The sequence below is a fragment of the Neomonachus schauinslandi genome, chromosome 6 (assembly GCF_002201575.2).
Source record: "Neomonachus schauinslandi chromosome 6, ASM220157v2, whole genome shotgun sequence".
NCBI classification, from domain to species: domain Eukaryota; kingdom Metazoa; phylum Chordata; class Mammalia; order Carnivora; family Phocidae; genus Neomonachus; species Neomonachus schauinslandi.
The window spans coordinates 147125996-147153419 of NC_058408.1; the positions used below are offsets into that span (position 1 = coordinate 147125996).

The 27424-nt window shown below is 60.0% G+C and overlaps 2 protein-coding genes across 5 annotated transcripts in view; one reads left to right on the plus strand and one right to left on the minus strand.

The window, feature by feature from the left end:
* Nucleotides 1-4184, plus strand: part of LOC110592716 (phospholysine phosphohistidine inorganic pyrophosphate phosphatase) — a 120646-nt gene extending 116462 nt beyond the window's left edge. For both annotated transcript variants that reach the window (XM_021703803.1, XM_044916621.1), the window contains one exon: nucleotides 3452-4184. In XM_021703803.1, the coding sequence (XP_021559478.1) occupies nucleotides 3452-3548 (97 nt within the window). In that variant the 3' untranslated portion in view covers nucleotides 3549-4184. The remainder of the gene's footprint in view (nucleotides 1-3451) is intronic.
* A 4032-nt stretch (nucleotides 4185-8216) lies between these two features.
* The window catches only part of FAM53B (family with sequence similarity 53 member B), a 120278-nt gene continuing 101070 nt past the window's right edge, over nucleotides 8217-27424 (minus strand). For all 3 annotated transcript variants that reach the window (XM_021703872.2, XM_021703871.2, XM_021703870.2), the window contains exon 5: nucleotides 8217-12385. In XM_021703872.2, the coding sequence (XP_021559547.1) occupies nucleotides 12017-12385 (369 nt within the window). In that variant the 3' untranslated portion in view covers nucleotides 8217-12016. The remainder of the gene's footprint in view (nucleotides 12386-27424) is intronic.

The following is a 27424-nucleotide window of genomic DNA, read 5'->3' on the forward strand; positions in this document are numbered from 1 at the left end:
CCCCCCCCCCCCCCCCCCCCGCTCTCTCACACCTTCTTTGTTTTGCTCTTTCCTCTCTCTCTCTCTGTCTCTCTCTGACTCAGTTTCTGCTCCCTCCTCCTCTTCCTCTGTGTGTGTGCATCTGTCTGGGTCCCTCTGTCCATCTGTCCCACAAACCCATCCTGCCGTCACTGCCTGGCTGTGCTCTTCTCCCCCTTCATCCCCCTTCGTCCCCCCACGTCCTGCTCAAGGCCCGAGGGGTCTCTCGGCCCCTTTCTCCGTCGCCCTCTCTGCTCTGTCCCCACTGCCGAGGGCACATCCTTGCCGGGTCTCCGGGTTCGGCCTCCGCAGTGTGGTGTCTCTGAGGCCCTGCAGGGCCCGGGTCACCGGCCGGCGCCGAGCAGGACCCTCTCCCACCAGTCTGCTGTTGGGCCAGTCCCCTCCTGGTACCCCGGCTCCCGAGCCACAGCCCACGGCAGCGTCACGTAATTAAGACATGAAAGTCCGTGATTTCCTCTGTGTGTTGGCAAACACCGACTTGCTGCTAATGCAATCCTTTCTTTTAATGGATTCTTGAATTTAAATGATATGTAATTAAACATAATTAGCCGGGTACGCCATTCGGCTAGGTGCCGTGCGCCGAGCGAGGCTGGCGAGCAGCTCATTACAGAGCATCTTCTTTCCTGGGCGGATCTCTTGTTCCCTCTCAGGGTCGAGTTCATTTGACTGAACTTAGGTAAGCCTGGCCCAGGGGCCTGGGGCCGGGGTCTGAGGAGGGGGGCCCGGGCCAGCCATGCAGGGACTTGGAGGATGAGCCGGGTGGGGTTTGCTCTGAGAAGTTTGGTTCCTTGGAGCTGTCACGCAGACCTCGCTTTTTGGGGTGAAAGCTGGGAATGCCATAGGAACGGGGGTTGGGGCACAGAGCAGGGGCTGGGGGGTCAGCACCTGCCCGGGCACGACCTGAAGGCTGCCTGGCCGACCCACTGGCCCCAACAACCCCCTCATAGGCAAAGGGCTGGGCACCCCCGCCTCGTTGGCAAGTGGGGCTTTGGCTTTGGAGCGGCCCCTGGGCCCCAGGGATAGCCAAGGGAGCCCCCAAAGGGCACCTCCAGGGTGGTGCAAGACTCAAGACCCGTGCACACAGGCCGAGCGAGAGGGGAGACCGGGGGTCTTCCTTCTGCTTGGAAGCAGGGGAGCAGTGACACCGGCCCGGGGGCCTGGCCTCCCGCCGGCCACTCCCTGCAGGGACCTGGAGCTGTGCCCTCAGGCGTGGGGACTGCTGGACTCCGGCTGTCGGGACATCCCCCCCGCCGGGGTTCTGGTCCCAGCCTGCCTGCCCCTCCCACTCCACACAGCCCCCCTCTTTGACTTCCCTGTGCCCCATCTACTAAGGCCTGTCCCCCCGCCAGCCTGTGTGCCCAGGGCAGGGCCCAAGGCCGGGCCACCACTCTGTCTCCCTGCCGGCCCAGCCCCGGCACACAGTGTGCTCCCCGACGGCATCCGGGCTCTCAGTGGTTGAGGTAACGCTACTGAACCCCCCCCACCTGCTCCTCGCCAGAGCCCGAGCATGCGTTAGAGACAGGGACGCCAAGACACAGAGGTGTCAGGTGTTTGCCCGAGGTCACATGGTGGGTAGAGGGTGGAGCCACGCTTATCCTCAAGGCACAGATGGGGAAACTGAGGCCAACAGTTCGCCGGGGTTGTGTTTACAGCCTGTTTGGGGGCTCTGCCTCCGTCTCTCTTGGCCCCTCCCGCACGCCTGCGTGCCCAGCTTGCTGAGCCCTGCGGTCAGAGCTGCCCGAGGAGAATCCCGTCCCCTCCCCGCCCCGGGGCCTGGGTGGCGGGGACGCTGCACACTCTGGAGCCAGGCATGGCCAGCAGCGCCCACCGGATGCTTCTGCACACCGGGAGGGCCTGAGTGGGGAGCGCTGGCTTCCCAAGGATGAGGAACGACCTGCAGGAAGGGCTGTGCACAGAAGCCCGGGCAGCTGGGAGGCATGAGCGCCATCCTGGGTGGACGAAAATGGAGATGCTCGTGGATGGCAGGTGGCCAGAACCAGAGGTCTGCAAGACTGCGGGGTAGAGGCCCAGGGAGTAGCTGCTTGAGGCTTTGTGAGCTGAGTAGTGCATATTCCTTTCTTTTTACAGCAGTTTGAGGGTTGTGCAAAAGCACAGAACATTGCCAGCACCCCCGATCACGTTCCCCTGAGAAGTAACCATGTAGAGACTGGTTGTGCCTGTTCCTGAACTTGGCATAAATGGGTCGTCCAGCTGGGGTTCCGGACCCGCGCACACTGCAGCGCGGAGAGTAACTCCCTCTGAGTAGGATTGTCGTGGTGTTCTAATGCGTGTTTCTCCATCCGCTGTTGATGGACATTTGTGCAGTTTCCCCTTTGTGCTGTTATCGCCAAGCCTGCTTGGAACATTCTAGTACGTGTCTTTTGGTGAACATGCTGATGCATTTTTGTTATGTGCGTACCTGGGAGTGAAACTGGTGGGTCACAAGTAGGTGCCGACACACAATTTGCGAAAGTGGCCACGCCCTATATAACATTTTGATAGTGACAAGTACGTATTTCAGTGCTGCTGTGGGATTACATATCTTAAATTCCCACGGTCACTGGATTGTGTCTGTGATTGAAAGAGTGAAACAATCCCTTAAAATACCTGCACCGACAGGAGAGCTATTCTTGCTCGAGTTGCGGGCCCAGTGGGTGGTGGTGAGGATCCCCGTGCACTGAGCCCCTTGTGTTGCAACAGCCTGGGGGACGAGGTCCCAGCCCTTCCCACAAGTGTTGAAGACTTGTGGGATGTCCCTAGGAGCCCACCCCAGGTGCCTCCTGTGGCCAGGACTCCAGTTCCCTCCCACATGCTCACCGGGAGCCCTGCTCTACCTCAGGACTCAGTCCACAGCCTCTCCTCCAGGAGCCCCCACGTTGGGGTGCCCTTGGTGCCGCATGGGCCCCATAGCTGCTCACCTTTATGGCGTGGCCTCACTTACCTCAGGAAATATCTGGGGCTTTGGACAGTTGTAGCCCCGCAAATCCCACCCAGCCAGAGAGCTACTTTGCCAGGAGCACCCCCTCTATCGTGTGGGAGCAACCTTGGAGGACAGGGACCGGTTGGCATGTGGACCCCTGGGGTTTGCATGGGAAGGCACTCAGAGCAAGGTCAAGCTCATGGCCCTGCTGTCAGGAATGTGACCTTTCCACTGGCAGCAAGGACCCCTCCGTGGGGCCCTGAGCAGGCTTCGGGTGGAAGGGGTTTGGAGAGGTGACCAGGTGGAGAGAACAGGAGGGGGTGTGTGCGCCCTGACTGGGGGTGGCTGAGACGGGGAGTTGGGGGATCTGGTAACAGGGCACGGAAGGATCTGGAGGCTTCCTGAAGGCCGGCCAGGCCTGTGCTAAGATGTGGGGGAGAAAGAGGCTTCAGAGGGGTCACAGACAGTCTAACCTGTGGCCCTGCTCTCCAGGCCGAGTGACGAGCAGCATCCGGAAGTGAAGGCTGACGGGTACGTGGACAACCTGGCAGAGGCCGTGGACTTGCTGCTGCAGCATGCCATCAAGTGACGAGCCTTGTGGGGCGGCCCCCAGCCTCGCGCCTCCCCCCGCCCGCCCCGTGCCTGGGCCAGGTGCCCCTGCTTCCCCCCTGACTCCTGGGGAGTTGTTGCTCCCCGGGTGGCCTGTCCTCTCGCCCCAGTGAAGTCCGAGGGTGGGACAGACCCCTGGGTGCTTCCGGGAACACTCTGCGGGAACACCCTCCAGCCACCTGGCCCTGTGAACATCCCCGCTAACTGGACTGAGGGACCTTTACCCCCCTGCCCCTCTATCACTCATTCTGTGCATTTGACGGAGGAACCTGGGGAAGGCGGGGGCTTCCTGCTCCGTCCATGCGGCCCTGGGGGCTGAGCCAGCCTCCCTGGGACTGCCCAGCAAGCCCCCGCCCGCCTCCTGGCCCCCACCCAGAGTCAGAGTGGCCACTGGGCACCCCCTCCCTCTCCTACCCCAAAAAGCACCTTGGAGCCCGAGGCTGGGGCAGCTCCCGGGGCACTGAAGACGGCTGTCCTTCAAAGCAGGAATTGTAACCGCGGGGGTCAAGGCTGCGGGCCCAGAGGGTGCTTCCGGGGCCCTAACTTGGTAGACTTGAGTGTGTCATGCCCCACGTCGGCAGGGGCAACGACTATTAAATAAACTGCCCTGACCCGACTCGGCCTCTGACTCAGACTTTGATGCCTGGGGTGGGGTGGGGGTGTGCAGGCCCCAGCAGTGGCCTGGTGCTGCCACGCACTTGAGCCACTGAGCAGCAGAGGGCCGGGGCTCCAGATACCCGAGCTGCCCCAGCCCCTCCGGGAGAACGGAGGCCCTGAGGGGACAGCGGGCTGCCTTCGGCCCCACCAGGGACAAGCAGGCCCCGGGCGAATGTTGGCTGGCTCTCCCGGGCTGCCCTGCGGAGGGTGGTGGTGAGCCACAGGCTTCCAGAATTCACTCGAGCCCAGGGTTTCAGGTTTCAGAATCAGTCAGCGGAACAGATCACTTGATTGCTCTGTTTCTCCTCAAATCAATCCAGAAGTCCCTGATGAGTCTTGGGCGACAACCACACATGAAAGAAGCCCTGGGTCCTCCATAACAGGGTTTCCACCAAGCGAAGGCAGGAGATAAAAGGCTGGACCCTGAGTCCCGCCCGAGTTGCCCTGGCACCAGAGCCCCGGGCCCGCGGGGGCTGTGCTGTCCCCAGGCGGGCCGGCCACCATTAAATCAGGATTAAGAGGACCCAGTGGCCAAGTCTTTTCATCAGGAGGAGAGGCCACCGGCGGGGCTGGTGTCCGTGGCGGGTGGGGGAGGAGGGCGTGTGGCCTGTTGGCTGGGAAACAGGCAAATCGCCTGCTCCTTGGATTCCCCTCATCACAGCTTGTTAGGAGATCAGCGGGCCGCGGTGGGCTCAGCACGCCAGGGCTTGGAGGGCAGCGTCAAGGAGACGGGCCTGCCACGTTCCGGTCAGGTTGTCTTGCGGGTCCTTGGTTTTCCTCTTTCTCTTTCACGGGCTGCCCTCGCGGGCTGTCCCGGCTGGAGCTTGCGGCCCGGGCAGCGCCCCCACCGCCCAGAGGCAGCAGGCTCCTGTTGTCTGTCCACGGACCAGCTGCCTCGCAGGAGGGGGACAGGTGTCCAAGGGACAGCTCTGGGTGGGGGGCGGCGCAGACGTCTGCTGGGTCTGGCCGGAAAACGTGCCGCCCCCGGGGCCATGGGTTCAGCAGAGTGGACGTCCACACTCTCCCTGTTTTACAGACACGGAAGTAGAGCTGTGGACAGAGGACCCGCCCACGGGCTGACAGCTGGTTAAGGGCAGAGCTGAGACTCTGACCACGGTCTGACCCCACATCCCATGTCCTTTCTAGTCCCTCCTACAGTCCTTCCGGGGGGGGTGGCCTGTGGTGGCCCGGCGGCCGTGGCTTTCTTGGTGAGCCTGGCACACTGGCAGCCCCCCTCTGGAGATGAAATGTCCTTAGGGACTGAGGTCCATTCAGCCCTAGCACGGGGGGCGCCCTCTACAAGCTTCAGCTGCCTTGACTGTAAAAGGGGGGCCTTGTTTCCTGAACAGGCACGCACAGAGCCCTGCGGGGGACCAGGCCACGCCAGGATGTCCTGTCACCTGGCTGGGTCTGACGACCCGTCCTGCTGCCACTCTCCCTCTGCCCGGAAGGGAGAAGGGGGGCCTCCCTCCCTTCCAGGGTCCTTCCAGCTGCCCGCGGTCCACCTGCAGCCGACCCTCCTTCCCCAGGTGGGAGCAGTTCCCAAGCCACGGACTGACGGAGCCGTTGGCCGTGGATGGGGCTGGAGTTCAGGGCCGCCAGGGGCCTAGTTACCTGTCTGCGGTCAGGAGGTGCACCAGGCCTGCCGCTAAGAAACAGACCCTCCGAGCCCAGGGAACAGGCCAGCTTGGCTCCGTGGGCCCTTCCGGCAGAGCCCTGGAGTGAGGCAGCGGCCTGGGCCCTGCCACGCTGCCCAGCAGGACATCCCAGGCTCTGGCGGCCACCGGCCCAGCCACGTCTGGGAGGGGGAGGGACAGACGGGGTGCAGAGGGGAGGACAGTCTTGCAGGGTCTTCAAGGGCTTCACCTACAGCCCCCAGACCTTCCAACGCAAGCATCCACATGCCACCGGTGAAAACCCGATTCCACCTGGGTTAATCATGCAGCAAGAGAGTTTATGTCTCACCTCATTGCCAAGTCCAGGGCTGGCTGGATCCGGATCCCACGGAATTCCCAGGTGACCCTGAGGCAGGGCAATGGCAGCCCCACCCAAACTTCCCCGAGAGAGGGAGGAGGTAGCTTGGCACCGGGAGGACAGATGAACGCGACCGGAGGCTGGGAGCCGGGCCCGGAGTCCGAGCCTCAACACCAGGCACGCACGCCCATCACGGGCCCTGGGAGACTTCAGTGCTCCTCTCCTCCTCCAGGTCGGGGGCGGGGAATAAGGCCCCTCCAAAGGCCTGGGCCTTCCTGCGGGGCCAACTCTGCCCCTCCTGGGTGGAAAGGGGCGCAGAGGTGGGGACAGAGGGCGGGACACACGTGCCTGCCTCCTGGGGGCTCGTGGCACCACCTCCCACCTCGGCGTGATTATCCCGAGGGCGTCCCTTTCTCTCTCTCAAAAGTTCCCCAGTTAGATGGTAAATATATTGGTATAAAAGGAAACCAAAAGTCACTCAGAGTCTGACCTCTGTTGCTGTTGAGGGGCATTTCCTTTCGGCCTTCTTTCCAGGAGGAATGTTTTTAACACTCTCTGGACCGTCCAAGTCCGCTGTGGTGCTGGAGGTTTGGGGCACGGACTCTCGCGTAAGCCCCGCAGGTGTTCCAACCTGCCCACGTCCGCAGAAGCCGCTCGGTCAGCGCGCTGCCTACCATCGGGTGCAGGCGTGGGCCGGCCTGGCGCCGGGGTCCGCAGACCCGCGGCCGGACCTGTCAGACGGCGGAGGGCCGCGTGCCGCCCCGCAGGCCCGGCGCCGGTGCCCAGGGCAGAGTCGTGCTTTCGAGCAAATCTGTAAGGCACAGCGGCTCGGGGGGCAGCGTCCTTCCCCCGCCACTGGGGGAGGCACAGGGTGGGGAGCGGGGTGGCCATGGCTGGGCCCAGGCCGAGCTGGAGGCTGGGGCCCAGCCGGGGACCGCCGCTGAGGGGGGCTGGACGTCTGTCTAGGGCCGCTTGCGCGGGGAACAGGAGGCGGAGCCCCCGGGTCCCTGGGCCTTGGCCGTGCAAGGATGCCTAGGGAGGGGCTGAGGGGCTCCCCACCCCCCCAGGATTCAGCCACAGCAGCCTTGTGTCACCTGGGTCGTGAATTCGGTGTTCTGCACCATCCTGGAACGGGGGCTGCTGAAAAGAAACCCAACGCACAAGAAGCGTCCAAACACAGTGCTTTGGGGCCTCATGCCCGGAGGGGCATCCTCAGGACCTAGTGGATGTTCGAGGCGAAAACTCTGTGGTCCGATTTTGTGAGCAAACGCTGGGCTAGAAATTTAAACAAGCCTCTCAAGCCTGTCCTCAAGGCTGCAAATGTCCTGACTCTCCGGAGCTTGGTTAGCCAGGGGCGGTGATCTGGAGGGCCAGGCCCAGGGACCGTGTGCCGCGGAGCCCACGTGGGTCCGGCTGGGAACACGGGGCCCCTGGCCCCGGCCGGGAGCCTTGCAAGTGGGAGCCATGCTGCCCTGGTGGGGGACGCGCCTAGCCGGGAGGGGGGTGGGCTGCAGGGCGCCAGGCCAGGCCTTCCGTGGGGCACACAGCGCTGCGGAGGGCCCCGCCGGTGACTCGTGCAGGCTCTGCGGAAGGTGGACTCCTCTACCACGCCTGACTCGGAGGTCACACGTAGCGGGCGTCTCCGCTCTGCTGTCCGGGGGTCCCTGGCTCCCAGCTGGAGGTCGGCCCAGCCCCTCCACCTGCAGACACGCACCCGTGTGCGCACACGCATCGCTCTGGGGGCCGGGCGGCTCGGACCGTGCTCTAGAAGGGCTCCCCCGTGACCACGGCTGGGGCCATGGCCAGCCCTCCTGCTCACAGTGGCTCGCTCCACCTCCCGCCTCCGAGCCTTGGGACAGTTCTGAGATGTCTGCTCGCCCCATCTTACAGACCCGACCCCGAGGCTCGGAGGGGACAGAAGGGCCCGGACTCTGCCCCCCGCCAACCCAGAGCTACTGCTCCCATGGACGGAGTGGGGGAGCCGCCGACAGACCACACAGCAGGCTCCCAGAGGCTGGGTACTGAACCAGGAAGCTTTATTTACACCAGTAAGAGTAACAAGCAAATTCCTGAGAGACTAGAGCGGCTCTGGTGCAGGACAGTCATGGCCCGCGCGGGAGGCCAGGCAGCCGCGGGCGGAGGGGGCGGCGCGGGCCCAACGCGACTCGCTCCGGCCGCCTCACTTCCTGCAGCCCCCACGTCAGCCCACGCGCTGTCCCCGAGCCCGGGACATCTCCCCCACGCACTGAAAACACAACTTGTTTGCCAAAGAGACTATGCTAGAAGATCAGACTATCCTACCTAGGCTACGGGATCTCTGCTGTGGTCTGGGGTGGGGGGTTTTCATGATTTTTTCTCTTTAAAGATGAGGCGATGTTTTCTCTGACTGGAGCCAATGGGAAGGGTTTGACCAACTGTGCGGATGTGGCAAGATGCGGCTCACTACCTGGGGGGGGGGGGGGGGGGCCGCAAAGCGGCCGGCCGAGCCCCAGGCCCTGGGGCACTGCTCACGCCCAGGGCCCAGGCCCGAAGCGGTCATCGTTCGGGGAACGGCCCCAAGGCCACGGACAGCACGTGACTCTAAGCTCACGGGCAGACACGGAGGCTCAGGCCGGGCCCTCGGCAGAGCGCCCAGGGCTGGGTCTGAAATACCACGGAAGCTCGCTCAGAGCGGCCGTGCCCCGAACGCCCCCCCCCCGGCCCCCCCGCCCCCGGGCAGCCTCAGCCAGAGCAGGGAGCTCGCACACCACCCCTGCACTAGGAGACCCATCTGAACATTTGGGTTTGTTTCCTTTTCAGTGTGGACCTTTCCTTTATTTAAATTTTCTTTGCGCGTACAAATTCGCAAAACTTTCCTGCTACAAACATTTTGATGACAAGTAAGGCTTTCCGAGAACGAAAATCTATGGATGATCGGCACAAGCGCCCCCGTGGCCCAGATGTTGTGTCTGCCCGCAGGCCCCACACCGGGCCCCGGCCTCCACCGCGAGTAAGGCAAGAGGGTTTGTGGTAAACGGTGAGGCTACGGCCCTGACCCCGGCCCCGCCCGGCCCTGCCCGGCCCCTGCGGGCAGACAGCGGCTCCGGTCAGTCCTGGGGCCATAGAACATACTCCTTCTGGAGTAGGTAGGGATGCACGCGCCAGGGACTCTCCTCCCCACCCCGCTCTCCTGGAGCCACGACCCTGCGTTTGTCCTTCAGGGTCGCGGGCAGGCAGGCGGCTTGGTTCAGCCCTCCCTCCTGGCTCAGAACATCCTGGGTCTCCCTTGAGAGGCAGGAGCTCCCGGGCATCCCCTAGGAGGGGCAGAGCCTGGACGACGGTGGGGCTCCTGCACGGTGAGCCTGCCAGCCCGCCCACGGCCGCACGGGGACAGCCGCGCGCGGTCGGAGGGAGCCCCTGGGTGAGCCTCCCTCCAAGAGCCTCCAGACCAGAAGTCCTGGCGTCAGCAGGGCGGAGCACGGACACGCCTCCCTGGACAGTGGGGTGGCACCTGCCACATGGGGTCGGCGCTCTCCAATCAAAGGTGAACACGAAACGACCGAAGGGCATTTCTTTCTCTGAGCAGAAGGGACAATGGCCATCCTCTTCCCCGACTGCTGCTGCTGGGGGCTTGGGCTAGGAGCTTCAGTGGGAGTGAGGACAGCAAAGAGGGGCCTGAGGATGCTGGAGGGCCAAACTCTGCCTTGCGCTGGGGTACCTTCTGCCCGAAAGTGCCCTGGGACTGGGTTTGTGGGTCGATGGGACCCGCTTGGGAGGCGGCAGGAAGGCTTGGCCTTCCTTGCCACCAGGCCTGAGAAGGGGGGAGGTTGCCGGGCAGGGTCTGAAGGCAGGTCACCTGCCCCATAGCCCTGTGACACACACCCACTACCGTGTGCCTCCCCAGGTGACTCTGAGGAGAGGCTGCTGGGGGTCACCGCTTAGGCCCCTCTGGCTCAGCTCTCGGTCCCTCTCTGTGGCCTGGACCAGGAGATGGGGCCCCGCCTCTCCTTCCACAGGAAGGACTGCTTTAGAGGCCACTGTGGCCACTCTTGGTGTGGGCTGGGTGCCGGGACTGCCCACCCCAGGCTTTCTGAAGACACGAGGCACCAGTGTGTGCTCCAAATTCATAATGCTGCCAGACGTCACCCAACAACGACCCCAGCCTCCTCCGGGTCTGTTCTAAGAAGACATGTCCTCCATGACCCATTGTGTGGGGATCAGGCAAGATGGCAGGTCTACCCAGAGCAACCAGCTCCCTGCTTTGTCTCTCCAGGGCCCTGAGGGGACATGCCTTTGGTGGGAGCCACAGAAGGGTAACTGGTTCTGGCCCCAGGACCTGCCATGTGCCCACACAACCATGATGCTATCTGACCTGAGGCTTTGAACACAATCTGGGAGGGCTATGGAGTTGAGATTTTCTCTACAAGCATCTGATGGTTGATTTTTAAGAAACACCACCCTATAAATCAGAACTTGAGCACCATACTTTTGATCGAGTAAAACAGTGAAGGTGTAAGTAGAGTTTCCCAAACAGGGTCCTTCTTTTGGGGAAAGAGGGTGAGAACCATTCGTACTCACGCTGTGGAAGAGAGGCGTTCGCTGTCCACAAAAAATGAGCAAAAGCAGAGAGACTACGAACGTGCCTTTGTTACGTGTCAGCAAACTCAAGAGAATACACCAGTTATTTTTAGCCCCATGGGGAAAGGACCCAATTGCTACTGTCTGCCGAAGATGCCAAGTTCGCTACAAGCCAGACTCCAAGAGAGCAGAGCCCGTGTGGGGTGTCTGCCAGTCGGGCTTCCTGAGAGCGAAACCTCAGGGGGTCGGGAGGGGCGTTGGTGGGGGGGGCGGGGAGTCCGCAGGGGTGCGAGGAGCTGGGGACGCAGTGGTAGGCAACCTGCTCCCCCGGCTGACCAGCAGGGGTGCTCGTCTGGAGGTGGACGGTACACCCAGATTAAAGCCCGCAGTCCCACCGACCAGCGCAAATGTGCTGAGAATACTGCGGGGGTCTTGCAGGCCCCCAGAGCAGCCAACAGACCTCCTCCAGCCCCGAAATGTGCACAGGGCCTGGGTGCATGTACCTGCTCACAGCTCCTGCCTCCTGAGGGCATTTTCAAGAGGTTGCCTGTTACTGGTGACCTCTCCCCACTCACCGGAATCAAGCTAATCACGCAGTGACAGGTTCGCCGCAGAGAATGGCCACCATGTGCCAACCCTGCCCAAGCGGCAAGCAGTTCTGTCTTTTCAGCCAACAGATCCACCCACGTCTACCCAACGCAGACGCCTCTAACGAGCAGCCCAAGCTGTTCCCCAGGCCCCCAGAGTTCCGACACGGAGAGCCCCCCGGCACCCCAGGGCCTCTGTATCCCGCACTTGGAATTAAGGCCAAACGGTTCTGATGTTACTACAGAGGAAAGCGTCTCCCGAACCTTCCCAAGCCTGAAGCAGGGAGACCTGGGAGAGAAGGCACGGAATACAACGGAGCGAAAGAAGCTGTGGGGCCGACCCCCCGAAATGAACCTGAGCAGGAGGCCGGGTGGACCTGAGCACAAGCCCGCCCCCAGCAGCCCCGCCGGCAGTCGCGCGCCGGGCAGCAGACCCTGTGGGACCCCAGCGAGGCACCCAGCAGAGGGGGTGGCCGGCCAGGAACAGGGGGAAGGGGCCCAGACCGGGAAGCTGCTGTCGGGCTCCGGGGGCGCCATGGCCGCGGCCGCGTGCTGGGGAGGGGCAGGCAGGCAGGCGGGCCAGCCTCTCCGGGGGCCACTGCGCTCGCTCGCCGGCACCCACCGCCCCCAGGGAGCGCAAGTCAGGCCCGGGACAGGGGCTCCCCACCGCCCCTCAGTTGTTCTCTATCTGTTCGATGTCCAACTCGCCGTCCAGGGAGCAGGGGCTGTTGCCGGCTGCCCCGCGGTCCCGCCAGGCTGAGGCCGGCCCCCAACTCCTGGCACAGCCCTCGGCCAGGGCGCAGCCGCCCGACTCCTCACAGCACTGCTCCTCCTTGCAGGCCAGCTGGTCGTCGAAGGCCGGGGGCAGAGGCTCGGGGACCGGGGTCCCGGCGGGGGTCCTGCCCCCCAGGCTGGAGGCCGAGGCCGAGAGCAAGGCGGTCCAGGACCTGGTGCTGCTGACGTGGAGGGCGAAGGGGCTGTGCGGGCTGCAGTCCTCCATCCCCGCGCTCAGGCAGCTGAGGCTGCTGAAGGTCTGACAGTTCTGTGGGGAGACAGACACACCGGTCACTGAGGGTCCCATGCCCGTCCCGAACCCAAGGGCCGCACACTGCAGACGGCTGGCTGCAGCCCCTGGGGCTATGTGGCGATGGGTCTGCTGGGCAGTGGCAGCCCACCAGAGCCCGGCCTCCTCCATCATCTGGGCAAGAAGAGGGGCCATTGGCAGGTCGGCAGGAAGAAATCTGCCCCAGTCAATGAACACTGGGTTAACAGACGCAAAATCCAGTGACCCACAAATTAGGAAAGAGCCTGAGCTTGACGCCGCCCAGTCGAAGGGAAGCTGCGGTAGGAAGGCCAGGCTCCAAACCCTGCGCAGACCACCCTTCTAAGGGGTGGGCTGACAGAAACGCACCACCTCCCTTCAGCGGGCAATTTCGCTTCTAGAATTTCCATCTACAGAAAACACTTTAGGATGCATGCAAAAAATCAGCAAAACGACGACTCCTTGTCATACTGTTGAGTTGAAATGAAGCACAGGTAATCCGAATTCCCCATGATAACAGTTCCATAAAGCACGTCTTTTCAGACAAGGGAAGGCGAAGGCTCTGCGGCCTTAGAAAGAACACTGCCGGAGTGAATTTCCAGACCGAAGGGAAACCTCATCAGGCTGCAGAGCTGCACAGAGGGGTGTAAGGCCCACCGACCCCCTCACCATGACCAGGAGTGGGAGATGGGGCCAGGAGGGTAGCGCTGACATCCCAGCCATCCAGAGAGCTGGTTCCCATGTGAGCCTGAGCCCCGCCTGGAGACACCGACTCTCTAGTGAGGGTCAGGCCCCTGTGCCCTCAACAGGCACTCGGTGGTGGATGTCGCAGCTCTGCAGGTGGGAGGCTGGGCTCACCAGCTGGGGGCCTCAAGCAGACCCCTCAGTCACCCTGGCCTCGGCTGCCTCACCTATTAAGAGGCAAATAATGTTCCCTACCTTTCTGTAGGGCTCTTTGAGGGCCCAGTGGGAAATGGTGGCTGCCCACCAAGTGCTGGCTCTGTGGGGCCAGCCTGGGGAAGGAGGCAGCCTGGGGCCTCCCTGAGTGGCAGGCGCAGCTCAAACAGGACCCAAGGGTGCTTGGGGACACCCGTTCTAGAGAGGGGGCAGGCCCAGCACTGTGCACAAGTGGGTTAGGTTAAACGCCTGCTTTCACAACAGAGCAAAAATCGGGACAGAGGGTTGTGACGGCTAGGGGTGCCCACAGCCTCGCCCTGGGGACCCCCCCGCAGGACCAGCAGCAATGCCGTCCCTTTCAAAGGGGACCTGAGGGGAGAGATGTGCTGGAGGACAGAAGAGAGGCCTTTGGGCTCCAGCTGCTTCCCCGCAAGCACAGACAGCACACATGGGGGAGCGGGGCGGGGACCTGGAGCGCCGAGGTCACAGGCCCGTCCCGAGGGCCCTGGTCCTTTCGCAGGCTGCGGCGTTCACAGGTCACTCTGAAATGAAGATGACCACCAGCTGTCATGGCAAACAGGCTGCTGAAACAGGCTCAGCAAACGGAGAAGAAAAGCCGCTCTCTCCGGACGAAGGTGGCTATGCTGCCGTGTGCACGCTCATTGTTCCTGAACGCTCCAGAGCAAACTGGTCTCGGGTTTGCTTTTCTTGGAACCTTTTGATTAACTGAGAAAGGTGAAGGCTGGGGGGCTGGCCGGCTCTGGGAGAGAGCACTAGGATTGAAGAGAGAAGGGCCGGGCCACCGATGAGACCTGCGAGGCTGGCCCAGGCCTGGCGGAAGCCCAGGTCATGGCCCCGGCAGCCTGGCGGCCCTCCAGTCCCCCGGTCCGGGGCCACCGTGGGGTTCAGCAAGGCCTCCGTCCGCACAGTGCACATTCCGTTCCCCACCACAGTGGAGGGCTGGAGGCGGCTCCCAAATCAGAACACGACCTGACTCTTGGCCCCCAATGGGAGGGTCTCTGGGGCCCCTTCTGCCTCCCAGCCACTCTCTTATCTGCCTAGACCTGAGCCAGGATGCGAGAAGGTGGGCGGATGGCCTTACCCGGACAGGGTCGTCAACCCCCCACCTCAGCCTGTGTCCCCGGCTGCCCTGGGCAGGAAGTGTCGTGGAGCCCTGGTGCCCGGGGAGCCCGATCCGGCACCCCCACGTGGCTGAGCAGTCAGCCTCTTCACCCTAGAGGAGCTGTGGTCTGCCGTGAGTGGCGACATGAGTCCTGTTATAAAATAATAATGTCCATCGCTTCTCGGCCTTTTGGCTAAGATCAAGTATAAAATAATAATGTCCAACGTAAGCCAGATGTGCTACGAAGGGGTCACAGGGAATGCCCCTGGGGATCAGCCACGTCTGTTCACCTCGGGGTGCGGGACCCCCACCGCGAGCTCTAACACGGCAACAGTGGGAAGCGCCGGCATAAAGCTGAGCGGGAAACGCTCCCGAGCCTGCATTCCCTTCCCCTGGCTGCTCAGACGGCCCCACCCAGACCGACCTCGGGGGTTAAAGGAGCAGGTGGGTGGGGGTGGAGGACTGTGTCTGACTTTATGGCAAATGTGACAGTCTGTGTCTGGGCACTAATCATGTTAAACATTAGCCACACCAGCAGCAGGACGCTGGGGACCCCAGTTTGCTGGGACCCTCCTGCTTTTGCCTGAAGTATTCCCTGAAGAGAGCTGAGGTCAGACAGGCTATCCCAGACCTGGACTCTGCCACCAATGAGTACCAAGGCTTCAGACAAGACCCTCAAAGCTATGGACCTCAGCTCACCTGCCAAATAAGGGGTGGCCCCAGGTGCAGCTGTCTGGAATAACTGGGTCCTTTCTGCTTTGCATCAGGACAAGAAGCTGCCAGGTCTGGTTGGTGAATGTTGTCACAAGCAGACCCCAGGCTGTCACTGAACCCCACCCCCCCAAAAGTCCTCAAAGGCACCTGCTCCTTGACTGCAAAGCCAATGTCACCTTGAAAACTTTGTTGACTCAAAACTCAGCCGTTTCAGCCAGAGGAAAAACCAAGACCAGCCTGCTGAATGCCCCAGCTGGTGGCAAGCCCCACCTGCCAGGGAGGAATGTGACCGACACAATGGGGCAGTGTGTGTCCCGCCCAGACTCCATCCCCGGTGAGCCTACCCCGCACCGACACCCAGGGCCTAGGGCTACCCGATGCCCACCACGCCCTGGGGACAGGGTCCTGCCTAGCCTCTCCTGGCAGCTCACCCTCCCCAGAAGCCTGGCTCCCGCAGAACGCTGCTCGGGCCTGCTGGAAGCCCAGAAGCCTGCGTGCCCTCAAAAATGTCTGGGGAAAGCTGCTAACGAGTTCAAAGCACCACGTGAACACATCATTCCATGGTGAAATGATTGCTCCAGGACAAACAGTCCCCCACCCCAAACTCTGCTCTCCTGAGGCCCAGCCCTGGCCCAGGGATGGACCACCCACTTGGGCACAGGCCCGCTCAGGTAACCAAGATCAGAAGGAGCCATCGTGGCCTCAGGCTAGTGGCTGAAAACATTGTTCAGCACCCCAGGCCTAGAATCTGGGGTGACTTCCAAAAGGAGCCCCTAAATGTCAAGATGTTCCCATCAGACCCGCCAGACCTCAGCTCTAGCCAGCACATTCCAGCCCACCCCAACTGTACCCCCGGGCTTTCCCAGTCAGGAGCAACAAGCCCCCCTTCCACATTCCTACATCCTCCTGGGTGGGAGGCCCTGGGGACAGAGACAAAGGTCCTCACCTTCCGCAGTGCACCCCCAGTGGAAGTCTGTGTGGTCCTCCTTGAGGACGGAGGCCCATCAGACCCTGAGCAGCGACAGCACCTCAAGAGCCAGGCCCAGCTCCCTTCTCTATGCCCAGTCTCCCCCACCCACACTGTGAAGGGTCCAGGAAGGTCACAGTCCCTCCAGATGGAGGCGCACCTGTGCCTGGGGCTGCAAGCTAAAAAAATACCCCCTCCCCCGGAAACTCAAGTTAACTCAATAGACACTCAGCCCCATCTTGCTGCACGTGCCAACTTGGGCCCACAAGCTCCTGCCCTCCTCTAGTGTTATTGCTCTGATGTCAGCCTGGAGAAGCACAAGGAAGGGAATCCAGAATCGTCTACTAGCTGAATTGCACCACAGGCTTAATCAATGAAGACACAGAGCATAAAGCTGGGGGTAGGGAAACAACAGACTTCCCCCGAGAAGGGTTCGGGGATGCCAGAGTCCCCCTGGAGGAAGGGGTGGAGGCAGCCCACAGACAAGGACAAGGGTCCCCTTTCTCCTGACCGTCCTACCCTGAAGGGGGCAGGCTGTTCTCCTCGTTCCCATCTCCCTGGGCACCCGCCCCCCCACCCCCATGCCCTGAACCTAGCGCACGTGGTGGAGCAGCTCGGGAGGGAGCTTCTGGAGTTGGAGGAACTGGGCCCACGTCTGACTCCTCCACTGCTGACTTTCCAGAACAGCAATGCAGGTCCTGGCCAGAGGCGGACTGCTGAGTCCCGCAGGAGCCCGGCAGCCGGGAGCCAGCCACCTGCTGTTTGCTGGGGAGCTGTGGTTGCTGGGGCCCCTCTCCCTGGACGTTCTGCGTCCTGAGCATGGTGCCCCCACAGAGCTGCCCTTAGCATCGAACTGAGACAAGACATGCCCCCCAACCCCCAAGGCACACCCCTTCCCAGACAAGAGCTGTGGCAGAGCGCTCCACTCCGGCTTTGGCCGCTGGTCTTCTAGACAAGCACACTTGGCTTTTCCTCCATTGAAGGCTGTCCCCCCTCTTTTCAATCCAACTTTACAAATCTCTTCATGTTACACATTTTGAGGGAGCTACCTCCCGTATAAAGTTGGGCATAAAGAAGCCCAACTCAACAAGTCAGGACGGTCAGACCCGGTACCGTCCTGGCCTGAGCTGCCTGGAGCCTTGCAGCTGCTCTGCTGGAAGTTGCTGGGCCCAGGGCTCTGGCCAGGCAGAGGCATTTCCTCCCCAAACACTGTGACGAGACAGAACTCTCCAAGTATCAAGAGAACACCAGGCCACGAGAATGGCTAGCGGCCTGGAAATTTTCTAAGTCTCATTTATGCTGGAAGTTGGCACAGAAACAACCAAGAAGAGAAAACATGAGGTTTCCTGGGGTGGGTCTTATTTTTTGTTGTTGGTTTTTTTTTTTTAGTATCTCAGAGAAGAGAGAAAGGTCCCAGCACACGCTGGGCCGACCGTGAATCCCTCTCTGGCAAATGTGAATTTTGCGTGAAGGCCAGCTCTCTCAGAGGAAGCCCCTGGGGCCCGAGGAGTCAGGTGCGGGGGCTGCTTCTCCCAAGGCTGCCCTGGATCAGCGCTGTGGGGGGTTGTGGTGACAGGCCGGGGCTGGAGATGGCGGCCGCCTGTACAGGCTGGCGCCCCGCTCTGGGCACCTCGTCACCATGCCCCTGCTACAGCCAGCCCCACTTCCTGCACGGGGTGGGTCAGCTGTTCGCCCAGGCCTGTGTCAACCCAGCCCACTTCTGTGAAATGCTTACCTTTGGACTCCACAAGAGGCAGCCTTTTTGAGCCTGGACTGTTTCTCCGCCCACAGAAACAAGGGAAACCCAGACAGGCCCTGAAAAGGGGAGCCTCTGGGGCCCAGGGAGCCCTGCTGATTTGGCACTGGCTACCCGGGGCTCTCCTCCAGATCACAGGTTCTAGAATCAAACAGCCCAGAGGGCCAGGGACTATCTTTGGGGCATAATGATGGCCCTGGGCAGTTACTAGGATGTCCCTGGCTTCCTGGGCCACCGCTTCCTCAACTTACTTCTGCGGAGTCCACACATGTTTGCTGGGCACCTCTCTACCTGACCGTCCAAAACCCAACTTTGCATCGCCCCCTCTGAAAGCCATCCGCGAGCCTGTGTGCACCGTGCCTAGCCCTGAGCAAGTCCTGACCCTCCACCCCACTGCCTGGCCCGGGCACCGGCTCACAGTAGGTGCTCAGGGCAGCCTTGGGGGATGAGAAGGAAGGACCCACCTGGTTCGTCCCACTGGCTTGGCTGGTGTGCCTGTGCAGCCCGGAGGTCCCCAGGGTACGGTGGGCAAGAACAGGCCTTGGTGGCCAGAGCCCGGCAAGCCCTCTGAATGGTGCCTCTCCGCGCCACCAGGCCACACTGTGACAGACATGGTTTCTGCACCGGGCCCCCAGGGGGGCAGATGGCCTGCCTGGACACAGAAGGTGTGGAAGCCAATGCGAAAGGGCCTTCCAGCACTCAGGCAATCAGAAAACAAACATTCTGTTTCTGCGGCGTGCATCCCAGCCAGCACACACTCAGGACAGGACTTGTGAAACCACCTCGCTCTCGGGTTGGGGTAAGGAGAATTCCTTGCCTAACAAAAGTCCAGGGACCTTTCCAAAGCACACAAGGGCTCTGGCAGGGGGCCAAGGTTTAACAGGCTGCTGGGATGCATGAGGTGTTGGGGGACAGCTTCTACAGCAGCAGGATTGGGGGGCATGGAAGGGGGGCCCTCGGAGGGCATGGTGGGCATGGTTTCTGTCCAGCTGCCTGGAGCTGGGTCACATCGGGGCACAGGGAGCCAGGACTACAGAATATCGGGGCCCTTGCAACTCCGTGTCTCTGTTCCAAATAGTGGCTTCCGGAGAAAGAGGATCCTTTTTGGAAAAATGAGTAAATTGTCAACCAGTTTAACAACTGTATTTTGCAGACTGGCAGACTGAGGTCAAGACCAGGGATGAGACTTGCCCCCATTTGCATGGCTAGTTGATGTGCAACCAGACCTCTGACTTCCAGGCTGTGGTCAGGAGAACATCTGATCCTCAGGCAGGACGGTGACCCAGAAAGGGCTAGACAAGCCCGGGCTGGAATCCCAGCTCCCGTGTGCCCTCTGTGGGACCTTGGCAAATCATTAAACTTCTGAGTCTCAGTTTCTCATTTGTACCAGGAGGCTAAGAAGAGCCCCAAAGTCATAGCATTGTTTGGAGAACTGACTGCAATGAGAGCACCAAGGAGGCCAACGAAGGTGCTTGGCAAACCTGAGCTCCTCCCACCTCCCCCCTTCGCCCCCCCGCCACACTGTGCTCAGGCCCAGCGGGTGTGCCCAGGGCACTCTGGGGACACAGCACTGCACAGCGAAGGCGTCAGGGGCCTCAGCTTTTGGAACAGAATCTATACTACGGGTGGTCAAATCCAACTGCCCTTTTTTTTTTTTAATTTTTATTTACTTGAGGGGCGCCTGGGGGGCTCAGTCGTTAAGCGTCTGCCTTCGGCTCAGGTCACGGTCCCAGGGTCCTGGGATCGGGCCCCACATCGGGCTCCCTGCTCGGCGGGAAGCCTGCTTCTCCCTCCCCCACTCCCCCTGCTTATGTTCCCTCTCTCACTGTGTCTCTCTCTGTCAAATAAACAAATAAAATCTTAAAAAAAATAATAATAAAATAAAAAATTTTTATTTATTTGAGGGAGAGAGAGAGTGTGAGAGAGAGCACGAGAGCAGGGTGGGGGCAGAGGGAGAAGCAGACTCCCCATGGAGCAGGGAGCCTGACGTAGGACTTGATCCCAGGACTCTGGGATCATGACCTGAGCCGAAGGCAGACGCTTCACCAACTGAGCCACCCAGGCGCCCCCCAACTGCCCTTTTTAATCCAAACCTGCTTTCAGGAGCAAGAAGACACGGCAGTGACACAAAAGGTAAAATCTCTAGGAACAGAAACAGAAAAACTGGTAAAAATCATACGAAGAAAACCATCAAGAACATAAACGCAGGCTTGAACAAAACAGAATGACACAGTGTGTTGCAGACGGGAAGACTCAACCTCAAAAATTCTGTAAATTCTCCCCAAGTGAATTCCTAAGCTGAATACAATCCCAATCTAAAATATCAACAGCACTCCCCCACCATCTTCAAACAAAGTGATTCTCAAGTTTTTAATGGGAAACAACAGGAGAGATTAATCAGGAAAACTGTATGGAACAGTGAGGAGTCTCTACCAGATGCCAAGACATACAAGAAAGCCTTAATAACTAAGAGTACCCTACCACGTGAGGACACAGAGACTAAGAGACCCAGCTCAGTACACCGTGCAGGTGGAATCTCAAAGCACAGAGCAAAAGATGGAATTTTCGTCGCTGGTGTTGAGATAAATGGGGGGCCATTAACAAAGAAAAAAGAAAAGTGGGCTCCACACTCATGCCATATACACGATGAAGTCCATCCACACGGACCAAAGATTGCAATATGAGCCCTAGAAACACGGGAGAATCCCTTTATAATCTTGGGATAAAGAGGCCTCTCTAAAACTCAACATCTAGACCCATAAAATAGTAAATTTGATAAAAACACACAAAGGTCAAAAAAATGCCACAAGCACTGGAGGGAACGTAAAATTGTACAGTCACTTTGGAAAACTTTGAGTCTGGCAGTTGCTCAAAATGTGAAACACAGGTTACCACGCAACCCAGCAATTCCACCCCTAGGCACACACCCAAGAGAAACAAAGACATGTCCACACAGAAACGTGTGCACAGGGGTTCACAGTGACTTCGGTCATCTTGTCCCCAAAGTGGAAACACCTGCACTGTCCACCGACCAATGAACACATCAGTAAGACGCAGTCTGTATGGATGACGGAATACTATCCAGCCACAGAAGGGAGAAGCCCTGACACCTGCTGCCACAGAAGGGACCTTGGAAACACCAGGCTGAGTGAAGAAGCCACGCAGAAGACCACATGCCGCATGATCCCAGTTACACAGAAAGTCCAGAACGGGCGACTTTCGGTCCAGAGTGTCAAATACAGGTTGCCCAAGGCTGGGGGCGGCTGAGGGTGATGGGAACTGACTGGGGGATACGGGGCTTCTTTTGGGGGTGATGAAGTGTTTTAAGATGGGTTGCAGTGACCCACTGGCACACTGATGGGAATACAGAAATTCAGGAATATATCAAAACCACTAGACTTGTACACTTTAATTTTTTTTAAGATTTTATTTTTAATTTATTTTTTAAACGCATTTTTAATCTCTACACCCAACATGGGGCTCTAACTTACACCCCTGAGATCAAGAGTCACACGCCAGATGCCCCTGAACTTGTACACTTTAAATGAGTGAAGTGTACAGCATGTGAATTGTATCTCAATAAAGCTGCTAAAGAATGGCAAAAGCAAAGTCAAAGACAAAGAACAAATCAGAGATCAAGATCTGTAACTCATATCACAGGCAAAAACTAATCTCCCTAATACACCATTAAGAAGAAAAAGACCAATAACTCAACTTTTTTAGAAGGACGAATGAACACAGCTCAGGACATCCGAACAGCTTTCAAAAAGATGAAGAACAGAGGCTTGACTGCTAACAGAAAGGCGAACTGACACAGAGAGACCATATGTCACCCATCCACTTGGCAAAACCCGAGTGTGACCAGTGTGTGTCGGTGGGGACACGGGCCACCTGCAGAACCCATGAGGGTGGGCGGCTCCTACAACGTCACCTGGGCCACATCCTCAAGGCGACACACACATGCAACCTGTGGCCCAGCAGCCCTCCTAGTGGAGTGCATCCCCCAGAGGATCCACCTGCCATGTCTGAAAGGACGCAGGAGTCCTGCAGCTCACCGCTGAATACGCCTGCACAGACTCGGGGGCCTGGCAGGGGGGCCTGGGAAAGACAGGCCACATCCACAGGACGGAACACCTTGCAGCTCGTTTCTGACATGGAAACACCTCCAGGGTCTGTCATTTAAGAGAGTAAAGTGCAGAAAAGTAGATATAGCAGTTATCTTTTGTATAAGAGAGGAGAATAAAATAAGAAAATTCTTATTTGCTTCTATTTACACAAAGGAGTTCTAGAAGGATCACAAGAAACAAAGTAGCAGTTAACCTGAAGGCAAGACTTTCCACTATTATTTTAATTTTTGAACACGTGAAGGTAACTACCAAAAATTACAGTATGTATGCGTGTGCGTGTGTGTTTAAGAGGAGGATACACACTAAGTTAGAAATTAAGAGAAGGATGATCCACAGGCCAAAATCTTATTCAAGTGGTCACTTCCCTTTTCAAAAAAAGGAGGTCCCCCCCATCTCTCCATTAAATCATTTTGATGTTTCTCCATCAAATTTCTTTTTGACTTTCCTTATTGGCAGGAACGAGGCTTGTACATTTTTGAAAACTGCACTTTGCACAACCGTGCAGGAAAAAAAAAAGCCCCTACCAGCCCTGAGTTCCTACACTTAATAATCACCAAATTAAATCTGAGGTTCATACAAGAACCGGATGTGAAAACATCAGGAAGTGCCAGCCCCGAACTGGCGAGTGCGCCACACATGTGCCAGACATCTGCGTGTGGGCGGGCAGCGCGTGGGCGTGCTCACCAGGCTGGTGGGCGCTTTCACGGAACACCGCTGGGCGGGGGGGGATCCCTGGAAAACCTCTCACCGCCGCAGGGGTGCGCGTGGCTCCCTGCCCCCCCCCTCCCAGCAGAGGCTGGTCTGGGGCTTCCTGCTCCATGGGGGAGCGCGGCCAGGGTTGGTGGGCAACCCCAAGGTGGGGCTGGGGGCTGCTCTGTGCCCCAAACCCTGGCTCTCCTGGAACAAGGCCCATCTCTCGGACGCCGCCAACCCCGTGCAGTTGGGCCTGTGTCAGCCACTCGAGCAGCTGCCCAGCCCTGCCCGCGGGGGGCGCTAGGAGGAGGCTGTGTGTTTGCCCGGAGGGGGTGGGGAGGAATGGCCCCTCGTGCCTGCGACAGCCCTGGCACCGAGTGAGGGGACCTGAGGACATTTGGGCCAGGCGTCCACGATCGTGGTGTGTGCGCTGGAGCCCCCCGTTTCCAGCTGCCATCATGTTTCTACATCTGGCAAAGAGAGGAGAAGCAGAGATGAAGTTCAAAGTGTCAAATTCAGCCATACTTCCTTCCGATTTGGTAGGGGGAGACCTCTTCTCCACCCCCACCCCCAGCCCCCACAATAAAATCTAAACCATGAGAAAGGTGAGCAAACATTGCAGGAACATGACTACCTGATTTATCCGCTCAAACAGGCCTCACATGGAAAACTGCAGAAGCGACGTCATCCAGAAGCTCCTCACGGGCTGCCCCTTTCAGGTGACAAAGTGCTCCCCATCTTAGGATGAGCCTGGCTTCCCAGTGGGTACCCATACCCCTCCCTGTTCACTCCCAGGAGCCAGCATCCCAACGGGTCACAGACAGCACTGGCTCTCCTCACACTCGGCACCTGTCTACATAGCCAGAGTGGGAGGGCAGGCTTGGGGAGCAGGGATGTGGTGGAGCCCCAAAGCAGGGGTGCCCTGCTCTGCCAAGCTGCCTGAGAAGAGGCTCCAGAAGACGTGTACAAAGTGTCCAGCTCTGCTCACTTTTGCAGCACAAAGGTGGGCTCCCTCCCCAAACCCAGAGAGGCTCCTCACTGACTACATAGCTGGCCATGGCAGGTGACATGGGTCCCCTCCCAGCTCTGTGACTTGGTCAAAGGCCAAGAGTCCAAGGGCGACGGCTCCCCGGGAAGGTGCTGCAGGTAGGAGAATGGTCTCCGGTAGGGGCAGCAGAAACGAAGTCTAGGTGCCACTCAGGAGGGCCTCGGGCCAACCCTGCCCGGCTCTGGGCCTCCATCTGCCCTCTGTTCTGGGAAGGGGTGGAAGGGGTGGTTCCCAAGGGTCGCCCTTGCTGGCTCTGGGCCTCACAGCCGGCTGCAAAAGGCAGGAGACAACAAACATACTCCAAGGGCAGTGTAACCCAAGATGCGTCTGATGGGGATGCAGGCACCTGGCTTCTGGCTCCAGCCCGCCACACACCAGGTGTGTCCTGGGAAAGTCCTGCCGGCTCCGGGCCCATCTGCGCAATGAGAAAGTCATCCAGCCTGGGCCCGGGGTGTCCCCACCCTGCCCTGAAAAGCCGCTGCACCCAACCAGCTTTGACGCGACTTGAGGCCTGGCACCAAATCCAAATCAGAACTGTTCCTCTGCCCCAGTGGCCCCAAATGGCCACCCTGAGGCCAGACCCCGTTCCAAGCTCCAGGCCTGGTGGGTCCCATGAATGTCCTCACGGGCCTCTCAGCTCATTATGGCTCAAACCTGACCCAGCACTTTCCTCCCTGAGCCTTCACGAAGAGCAAACACCTCACGCCAGGGCCAAAGGCCCAGTTTTCGGCTCCTGGCAGCTCCATTCCCGCCTCGCCTGCGGCCCCCCTGCCCACTCAGCTCCCTCTGGAAATACCCTCCCTCAGCCAGGATCACCCCCTTCCCAAACCTCTCTCTCCCCTTGTAGCCCAGCTACAACCATCCCCGGCCCCCCGTGCGCGCCATCCTGGAGCCCCCTCACCCACACCCGTGGGCGCTCTGGTGGGCCCAGGCAGGCAGCAGGCCCTCCACTCATGCACCCTTGATGCCTGGAGGAGTGGGGTCGGCTACTGGGTACAAGGCTCAAGTGGTGACCCAGCTGGGGCGGAACCCTGCCTCTGCCACCAGGATGGGGTCTCCTCCGGCTCCTTATGCAACTTGTTTCCCTTTCCCCATCTGTGAAATGGGGAAATAAAACCGCTCTTGTGGGGCTGTGACGGCGATGAAACGAGATCACACGCAGGGCCGAGTCAGCGGGGTTGCGACACCACGTCGCGGTGCCCAGCTGCGCCAGGATGGAGGCGCAGGGGCCCAAGCTGCGGCCCCAGGAGGAAGCGGCGGCGGGACTCACGGTGAGAGCTGAATCGCAGGCACGCCGGGCGAAGGGGCGGTGCGGGCCCGCGCTGGCCACCAGAGCCCCGTGGGGGCGAGGAGCGGCAGCGGCCCAGCATGTCCCGGCTTGCCCGAGCACGGCAGGTGGCCATGGACACGCCTGCTGGCACCGGGTGTGGCAGGACATTCCCGGGCACATTCCGCTTCTCTGGGCCGGCTCTCCCCACCCACGGAGCCAAGGTGAGCAGCAGGGATGCTGCGCATGGGGTCCTGGTGCTGAGCCCCAGAGGCCCCATGAGAGGAATGCCTCACCCGAGGGCTTCATCTCAGCACTGGCTTCGCTTTGGGGTGGGGATGGGGGGGCTCACCCTGGTCTCTTGCCCACCAGGTGCCCTTCCCGGTTCCATCTCTCCAACCAGATCCAAAACTGCAGCAAGGCAGGGCTTGCATCCCAGAGCAGCTGGACCAGTGGACCTGGCTCAGAGCCCCAGCTCTGCCCAGCGCCCCATGGGTCACCTGAGCAGGTCCCATCCCTCTCACAGCAGCTCCTCTGAGCTGCAGGGAGGGGCGACCGGAGACCACCGTGGGAGCCAGAGGGTACACAGATCTGGGAGGCCGCGCTGTGCTTACTGGACTTCTATACGCCTGTGGCCGCCAGCCCAAGGCACTCCTCAGTCTCTGCTGACCAGGCACCCCTAGTGCAGGGGCTCCTGGGCTAAAGGATGGGGCACCATGGGAGGGGGTCCTGGGTTCTCCAGAACCAGGCCAAACCCAGCCAGCAGGAAATCCAGAGTCCAGGCCAGGAGCAGGAATCCGGGAGACATTTCCTTAAAGGGCACTAGAGGTGCCGGGAGGTCCACGAGAGGCTGTCAAGGAGCCCCATCTTCAGTAGAAAGTGTATGGCCCTGAGCACACAACCAAACAGACAGCAGCGTCTGCGCTCTCTAGCTTAGCGATTCTGGACGAGTCATTTCCACTCTTAGAGCCAGGATGGGAATCACGACACCGACCTCGTGTGGAAGGGAGCGTGCAGATGGCCCAGTCAAGGCATCCGAGCACCGACAGAATGTGGTTCCCACTTGGGAGGCCTGACCACAGGCTCCGGAAGGGCTGGCCAGGGCGGGTCTCCTTTCCTTTGACTTTCTCAGGGACACACCTCAACATAACTGTTAATTTCCTGATAGGCTTATTTTTTCCCTTTCTATTTTTTCTCCTCTGTTCGTTACTGTTTAAGTGTTTGGCAGGATGTGCACACACAGCACCCGCATCTCGAGGGGCACCCAGAAGGCCCAAGAAGCCCACGCGGTCTGAACTAATATACCTGAGGGGATGCCCAGGGCCGGCACCTCGTCCCAAGGGACGGGCTCTGCCATCAGCCCTGTGTACGTGTGGACAGCCCAAGGCTGACTCAGCAAACTCCCACCGAAGGGGCAGCGGCAGGGCCAGGCTCAACCCGGCTCTGTCTGTTCAAGGCCTGTGCCCTTACCCAACACGCTACAGAAATTCAGAACAGAAACCCAACCTAATTTCTACCCAGCTAGAGCCACCAGCCATCCTCACCTGCTACTTGAAAACAATTCCAACAGCCAAAGGCTCCTGGGACAACGAGGGCTCCAAGAGGGCCCCCCGGGGAATGTGCAGGGCTGGCTTCTGCCCTAAAGCACTCCGAAGTCCAGACATTTCTTCACGGATAGGAAACTGACTCACGAGGTTGAGCTATCGTCAATTCCCCCCGTCGTCCCCTGGACTCTTGTCTTGGTCGGGAACAAAGTCAGCATTTCTGGGGGGTCGTTTTCGTGTGCTAGCAGCTGTGGGGCCTCTGATGACAGGGCTAACGTTTACTAAGCATTTATGGCGAGCTTCTTCCCAGGGACCGTCCTGCTGAACCCTCACAACCACCCCGGGAGGGGGGCAGTGCGCCACTGTCATCAGAGCGTCAGGAAGGTGCCAAGGCCCCACAGGGAGCGAGTCGGCAGTCGGCCTGCAGGGCCGAGGGCCCAAGTGCGGGCAGGAGGGAGAGAGGGGAAGGACAGGGCCTCCCTGATCCAGGCCGCCGGCAAGGCCGCAGCCAGGCAAGAGGCCGGCGGGGGGGTGCGCCCAGGCTGACCCCACGCGGGGCCAGATGGGAGGAAAGGGCAAAGGCCGTGAGTATATTATTTTCCTCTGGAGCCCACCCCCAGGTGATGAATGATGTGTCAGGGTGAAAGGCTGAAAGCGCCAAGGAGGAGGCAAACCAGCAAGACAAAACAAAAGAAACCAGCAGAGCGCCGTTACAACACCCTCGATGTGCACAGAATCCCAGGCGTCTTCCCGAGGGCTCCAGGTTGGCCCTTGCTCCCTTCTTTCCCTTAGATGTAAATGCATACATATGCATGTGTGTGTGCACATCCCTCGCTCGCTCGCTCGCTCTCTCTCTCACACACACACACACACACACACACACACACACACACACACACACAC